This window comes from Anopheles nili, chromosome 2, assembly GCF_943737925.1.
Source record: "Anopheles nili chromosome 2, idAnoNiliSN_F5_01, whole genome shotgun sequence".
Classification (NCBI taxonomy): domain Eukaryota; kingdom Metazoa; phylum Arthropoda; class Insecta; order Diptera; family Culicidae; genus Anopheles; species Anopheles nili.
Window position 1 is genome coordinate 16,504,299 of NC_071291.1, and position 8,053 is coordinate 16,512,351.

At 55.2% G+C, this 8,053-nt stretch overlaps 1 protein-coding gene across 1 annotated transcript; it reads right to left on the reverse strand.

Annotated features, from left to right (window-relative positions):
* Window positions 1–87: 87 nt before the first annotated feature.
* Window positions 88–4,035, reverse strand: LOC128720451 (trithorax group protein osa-like). The gene is made up of 2 exons (XM_053814157.1): window positions 1,075–4,035; window positions 88–984 (listed from the first exon to the last, which is right to left on the reverse strand). Exons 1-2 carry the CDS (start codon window positions 4,033–4,035, stop codon window positions 88–90), a joined length of 3,858 nt encoding a protein of 1,285 aa, XP_053670132.1.
* Between the last annotated feature and the right edge of the window lie 4,018 nt (window positions 4,036–8,053).

Genomic DNA, 8,053 nt, shown 5'->3' on the forward strand with positions numbered 1-8,053 from the left:
CGTTTACAATAGCCCACTCGAGGGATCCATCCTATGCCAACCGCCCGTTCACAGTTCTGGTGTGAGCGCGCGAAGGTTCAGCCATCGTCATTCATCCATCACACCAACACCAGCCTTCGCCCGGTAGCCACCCTTCTGCCCTGCGCGCTTCTGCCCTCCACGATCGTGGCCAGCCGCCGCGCTTTTCCGGTGCGTCTCCGAGTGCTTGATCATGTGATCCTTGCGGATAAAACCCTTACCACATTGCACACACGCGTACGGCTTGGAGCCGCTGTGCAGGCACATGTGGCGCCGCAGGTCCGTCTTGTGGTTGAACTGTTTCGGGCACTGTTCGCACTTGAACGGTTTCTCGCCCCCGTGCTTGGCCAGATGCTCCTCGTACGATTGGTTGCATGGAAAACGCTTACCGCATCGATGACACTTGTACGGTTTGTCGCCCGAGTGGAACGTCTTGTTGTGCTGCGTCAGATAGCACACCTTGTTGAACACCTTGTCACACTCGATGCATCGGTGCACCTCCGGGGGTTTGTCTGCGGATTGATCCGAGCCGCTGCCACCGTTCCCACCACCGCTATTGCCCCGGTTTCGACCTCGAGCTAACCCCACGTCCGTGGACGTGACACTTGGGGAGCAAGGTGCTGGTGAAATTGCGGGTGCAGTGGCCGCCAGCTGAGGTGTCGCCACTCGGTACAACTGCTGCTCCTGGTAAGGATGTACGGCGTGGTACTCGCCGTATTTTCCTTGCTGCTGCTGTTGCTGCTGCTGCTGAGGATCGTCCAGGATCGTCATGAGCGTCGCCGTTGCTCCAGTTGAGACGCCACTCGGCCGCTGGTACTGGTCCGGTACGTTAGGTGAAAAGGGGGGCGCCGTATCCCCCTGATACAGCTCGGCGCCCCCCGTACACCGAGGAAACCCCAACTGACCGCCACGACCGCCAGTTGTCGATTCGATCAAACCTTCACCGCCATCCATCGTCCATTGTTGCTGCTGTGGCTGCTGCTGCTCAAGACCCATCAATATCGACTGTTGCTGTTGCTGTTGTTGTGGGTGCTGTTGTTGCTGGACCATCGTCACCTGACCGCCATAGAGCGGGCTTGGCGCCATCTGACCACCAGCGGCCACATTACCAATAATAAGGTGATAATTCGGCCCCTCCGGCAGGATGGTTTGGAAGGATGGAATGCTGGTGCTGATAGTTAAAGGACTGGAGATGGTGTGCATTGTGGGCGGATGCGTGGGATGGATGGGGTGGTGGTGGTGGTAGGGCTCCATTGAACTGATGGTGTGCGGCGGCGGCAGCGGCTGCTGCGGCGGCTGCTGCAGCGGCGGCTGCCGATGGTCCGTGATGAGGCGCGTGCGGGTGTCCGTGGGCGTGGTGGGGATGGGGGTGCTGATGCAGATGGTGCCCGGGATGGCCGCCGTGTAGGTGGGCGGCAGGGTGGTGGGCGTGAGGATGGTGGTAATGGTATGGGTGGCTTGCTCCGTTGGCTCCGCCGTGCGGCTGTTGCTGCTGTTCGAGTAAATCTGCAGGCCCCTCGGTGGGGAGACTTGGACGGAGGGACCTGCTACCCCGTTTGGGGGAACCGCTGAAGAAGTGGAGCTGGCGGTGGTGGTGTTGTTGCTGCTGCTGCTGTTGTTGTTGCTGCTGCTGCTGCTGTTGTTGCTGCCGTTCGCGCTGCCGCCCACGCTGCCGGCGTACGGGTGATGAAACCCCGGTGATTGATTCGAGCTGACGACTTGACCGCCGCCCGGAACAACATGCTGACCGGGTGAAGCTCCGGCCGTCGCAAACCCCGACGCACCGTACGCCCCCGGTCCGCCACCATACTCTTGTGGGCTTCTGGGAGGGTCAGGTGGTGGTACTGGTTGCTGGAGTGGTTGTTGCAGCTGCGAACTGCCAGGACCTCCGTTAGAACCGCCAGGACCTGCGCCCGTTCCACGACGTCCTTTGCTCGCATAATTCGGGTCACGACCCGGATGATGGTGCACACTAATCGGGAGGGTTGCCGGGTCGGGTTGGCCACTCGATTTGACCGCGTTCTTGTGCAGCGTCGTGTTGTAGTGCCGCTTCAGATGTCCCGAACTCGTGAACCACTTGTTGCACGCCGTACAGTTGTACGTTTTTGGGCGCCGTGCTTCGTTCGATTTCCATGCCGTACCTTTTGTGGGTCCTGCCGGACCGGGGAGTGAGGAGGTGGCCGGCTCGAAGGTGCGGTACTGTGAACCACTTTCCTGTGGCGTCGTTGTGCTTGGAAAATCGGACGGACTCGTCGCGAGCTGGTTGTCGTGCATTTCGTCCGCGTACTGTTTCATCGACTGGGCGTTCGTCGGTTGAGGGGCAACGGCCGGTGGTGGGAGGGTAGGTGCGAGACTGTACTCATTCTTCACCATCGGTCCTCCAGCACCTCCATAGTGGCCTAAACCTGCACCAAGTCCAATGCCACCACCAACACCACCACCACCACCGAGATACTCCGACTTGATCGTAGGAGTCGCGGAGTACTCCGACTTGATCGGATGATGGTAGTAGGCGGCTGCGGCAGCGGCGGCTGCAGCGGCTGAATGTTTCATGTCACCCCCGACAACACTCCCATTACCACCATGCGGTGGGGGAAGTGGTGGAGGTCCCATAAAATTGTGAGGATCATGATGTGGCCAAGCCATCATCGGATGTCGTTGCATCGACTGCAACGGATGCAGTGAGTTCATTGGAGGCAATAGACCACCATCAGCCGCAGATCCATACCCAACCATCTTCTGGGAGTCAAGATCCAGGATGTCTGAGGCTGGTGCTTCCTCCTTCACACCCGGATACACCGGTGTTCCACCACCATATCCACCGTAGCAGTTCGGTCCAGTGTTGCCACCCTGAAGATCTTGCTGAACCTGCTGATCAACACGTTGCTGCTGATCTTGTGCAGAATGAGCCGCACTCTCGTGTTCGTGCAACGCCTCATCTGACTCACAAACGAGTCCACACTTCTCGCACTGGATAGGTGATGGTGAAGGAGTTGGCGGAATGTTCGAACCACCGCCAGTGCCATTGTTCTGAGGTGAATGAGTCGATGCCACCTGTGAGGTAGTGCTGGCGACGGTTGTTACAGGAGCCGTCGAACCACCGCCAACACCTGCTGCTGCGGTAACACCGTTCGAGGAACTTACCACCTGAGGACTCAACCCAGCCGAACCACCGCCATTGCTACTGACGACCACAGCCGGTGAGGATCCATCCGCAACACCGCCACCATTGCTGCCCGATCCTCCACCATAGGGATGATAGCGAGCCGAGGACACTACCGACGAGCTGGACTTGTAGTCCGTCGGTTGCAGAGGTGCTCCAAGAACACCTCCATAGTCCAAACCGGAACCTGGACCACCGGCGTAATAGCTTCCCGGATCATACCCCGGATGGATGTAGCTTGGGTAGTGCATCTCTCCTGAGGTAACCCCCGTGGGTAACCCCAACTGCTGGTTCACTTGTTGCTGCTGTTGCTGTTGCACGTGGTAGGGTGATGATCCACCGCCACCGTAACTTTGCGGAGTTCCAGGCTCCGTGATGGTGGGTTGCGGAGTTGGCGGCTGATTATCGCTCGAATCGGCGGCTGCCGCTATCGTCGTCGAGTGGTGTTGTTGTTGCGGCTGCTGCTGCTGCTGTTGCTGATGTTGCGGAGATGCGATCGGTTTGGGTGTGTGCGAACCGGGCTGGTTGTTGTTCTCCGTGTCGGAGGAAGTCGGCGTTGTTGACGAGGGAACAGTACCGTTTGTCGTAATGGCCGCCGCCGTTGTTGTTGTCGCAACCGCAGTTGTTGCTAGCGTTGTACTGACCACTGCCTGTTGCGAACCCCAACGGCTCATGCTGTCATGCTGATGGTAGTGCATATGATGCACCTGCAGCGACGATGCACTCTCGAAGTACAACCCACACTGGCCGCAGATGTGTTGCTGTTGCTGTTGCTGCTGTTGTTGCTGTTGCTGCTGCTGTTGCTGAGCGACACTCTGGGGAACCCCGTGTAGAGTCCCCCCATTACTGGCCATCACTCGATGGCAGCGCCAAGTTCACCAGGTGTTCGCTACTGTCCACCGTTGCTCGAGCTGTCGGCATTCGAAACAGACACCTTCACCTGAAGTTGATTTACACACTCGATTCACACTGATATGTTCTTCTCGCGGGCGCACTGTTCGACGGTATGACTCGATCTGACCTCCGTCGATGCAGTTCTATCGGTTTGCTTTCTCGCTTCTTTATCTCAACCGTCGACGGACTACCCCGGGACGTATCCCTGCGTGCGAGGTAGTCGCTGGCGAATTCTAAACCACTGATGTTCCTTATGCTGCTTCTCTACGCACACTCCGACGGCTTGCACGATCGTCACACAAACGCATACACACGTCTAGCACCCGTCTGCTACCTTTGGCGCAGACCTCGGTTCGACTACCCGCACTCGATCGCGATGGGAATCTTCACATAAATCGCTCCTAATTAACACGAGCGCTTCCCCCCGGGGAAAGGAAAAATCTCTCCACGCTGGTGCTGTTGTCTGTGTTGTCCTGTGTGTGCGATTGGGAGCTCTTTTGTCTTACGTTACGCGGTGTCCCGGTGTTGCAGCCGCGTTGTCGCAGGGTTTTTGTCCCGTTGCTCGAAGCGTGTGTATGTCTATGCTAGCAGCATCGGCGACAAACGGCGAATTAACATAGATTCTCAATAAATTTTAATTATCACCGTTTTTGTTGTGTTCCAGCAGCGCCGTTGTTCCGGTGCCGGGAGTCAGGTAATGATGTCGACACAAGGAAAAGGGAAAACGGCACCACACTCGCGCCCGCGCACACACACAGAAACACGCACACACACACACGCACCCACTGGGGGCTGGCTGACCCACGACTGTGTCTCTGTGGCTTGCCTCGTCAGCCTCGAATTGCGCCTTCAACTGATCTAGTATGGGGGGGGCGCGTAAAGGTGTACTCGATCAGGTTCTACGATCAGGTTATGGATATGTGTTGTTTCGGCGTGATTTCAACTACTGCACGCACTCACTTGCACGCTCATCCTCGCCGTGGAAGGTGTCGTGGTCGCGGCCGGATTTGTCCCGCGCGCGCACGTGGCCTGGACCTTTTTTTTTTCAAACAATCGACACTTTGCACTCGTGCCTCGCTTTGCACACGTGATTTGAAACTAACTTCGATCGCACGTCACGTGAGAGTTTTGCAGGAATGCAGCAAGGAAGAGGTCCTGCGGATGGTGCACTAGTCCTCCCGAAAATGGCGATGCACTGGGATGGAACGCACGCAAGGAAACGAAACGAAATGAAAAAAGGATTCCAGAAGGATAACGGTCGCAACACAAAACGCCCGCCCGGGACGGAATCGAAACACACCGACACCACACCGACGAACGACGAAACGACTGCGAATTGCGACTGCGGCGACGGACAGCTCAACCTGCGTTCGCTTCGGTTGAGGACGCGTTTTAAAATGAAACCGAACTAACCGTCCCAATGCCGGAGGAGCCCAGAACTGCGTGGCGAGCCTTTACCGAGGCACCGTTCCATTCCATTCCGACCGAAAACTGGACCGTACGGCCCCGGAATCCATTCCCGCCCTTTTTTCCACCTCCCTTCTTCGTGTCTGGTGACGCTCGCACGCATGTGTTGGTCCGAGTTGCGTCTCGCCACAACCTTCGCATCTCCTTTCCCTTTGGCGGACGTTTGCCAGCATGCCAGCAGAGCCCTTTGCAGGGTTACTTGCCTGCTGTGACTGTGCTGCTGGTGTAAGGATTTATTTTGGACGATTTTTTTTCTGTCCAATTTTCACCTCTCACAGGCTAGAGGCTAGACATGTCATTTCCTGTGACTTTCATGTAATTTTATTTTCATCTGAAGAGGGATTTAGACATGCAAGAGCTCGTAGAAAGCTGTTGAATTTTCTTTGTATTTTTCATACAATTTTGCATCTATTACCACCCATCTTGGAGCAGTTTTAGGCATACAGCATCCCTCTGAACCATCGGCGAGATGAGATGAGAAAACGAGCCCTGCATCCCACCAAGCAAGAGTGTGTTTTATCTTCTCGAGTCATCTCCTCCTCTCGGCCGTATCGAATCGCTTTTTCTCCTTTTCGCTCTCTCTCTCTCTCTCTCTCTCTCTGAGGAGTGCAATCACAGCCTCCCTGTTCGCTGTCTCTTATCCTTCTTCCTTTGCTTCATCGTTCGCCCCCTAAGATGTGTCCTTCGAGTGGGCTCGCTCTTGCAACCGGCATCGACCACCGGAAGGCTGAGATGTCCGCCTAGGTTGTCCCTGTCGCACGGTTTCCTTGCACAGCATCTTGCTCTCTTTCGCGGGGTGGCTTTCGAGTTGCACTCCCTTGCTCACCACCGCGCCAAAAAGGGGTAGTTTTTGTTAGGATGGCAAGGGTAAGGAACTGCCAGCCAAGCACCAGTGGGCAGCGTCTTTTACATAGCCAGCGCTGGCCAGCGTGTGTGCATTATGTACGATTGGGGGAAAAATCCCGACACCACTACCACCAGCGCCATCATCGCCGGCAGCATCAACAGGATCCAGGAGCGCGGCCTGCCAGGACACTCGGTGTCGGGTTTGAAAGGGCAACGGAAAGCAAGAGCAAGCGAGAAGGGGAGCAAGAGGTGCGAGAGATGCGTCCGTTTGCTTAAAATTCAAAGGATAATGAAATGGAGATTCGCTCGGTCGTCATGTGGATGTGTGTTGCTACGCAAGGGAGAATTCGCTGAAGTTGTTCGTCCTTTCGCGATGCCAAACGAAATCACATTTTCATTTATTTGGCAAATTTCTACGCCAATTCCGCCAGTAGCAATCATATGTAAGGCTGCTAAGAAACGGCTTCTTGAATCATACGACGCAAAATGCTGCTTTCAAATGCTCGTCTGCAAACTGACAGCACTGACAGCACGATCATGCCCGACCCACCGCGATCGACGTCATCCGTAGGATTCTATGGTATGCGTGAGGCGAATCTATGCAAAGGAATGACGCCAGGATGCGCACCGGTTGTCTCGCTCGGTCGTCGGTACGTTCGTCCTACAGCGTCCTTTTCGCTAGGTCGACAAGGACGGAGGCTAGATGCCGTGCTTCGAAGCAATTGGATCGGTTTTAAAACGAACTTCGAATGGCGCGAATGGCCAGCTAACATGATGTTTGAATAGCGCTAGCAATCAACATGGTTGCAATAATGAGGTTTTTGCGCTAAACATGCTATCCTTATGAATCCTGCAACATTATTCCTTTAATAGCATCTACATATTCAGCGTCCTTTCATTGCAGTTCAAATGATATAGCGATTGATACCCAGAGAATGAAATCGACTGTAGCATAGTTTTTTTGTGCAAAACAAACAAATTAAAACACATTTCAGAATTGTCGCTACGTTCATATAAAACACCCTGCCGTGCTGGGAAATTCCTCCCAAATCCACGACCGAAGCATCGCACGATTGTTCGGCGAGTCGCCACACTAAATCATCTGTGCCCCTTTTGACATTCCGCAAATGTTCCGATAGGGCGGCTAAATGACGCATAAATGAGACACGATCAAGGCGCCCGCTCCGTGAACAAAGCATCCCCATTGCATCGTGGGAAAGCGAGTAAAATGAGCCTCCCCGAGGACAACTGTTGCTTCGCCCCGGCACTGGTGGGGTGATGAAAGTGCCCTCCAACCGGAGTGAGACTGCTCAGGCCATTCGCCAAATTAGCATCCTGCATCTCACGCACTATCGCTGCCGCGTTTGGCGAAACGTTTCATTTTTCGCTCACCCGCTTTGGGCCCTATCGTGGGTCGCATCTCTCGGTCTAGTTTCCTACATAGCTCCCCACATAGCGAGCGCACCCAAACACGGCCCGGTCTAGGTCTGTGTGGCGCTGTGGATGAATAAATTATGGTTGGCGAGTTGGTTAAAAAACAACAACAAACGTCGACACGGCGAAAAAAACTCAACATCCCCCAGGACAAACAAACGACAAATATTTGAGCAATGCTCTGCGGCCCCATCATCGCAGTTGGCGGTGGAAACCGTTGGCTCGGTTCAA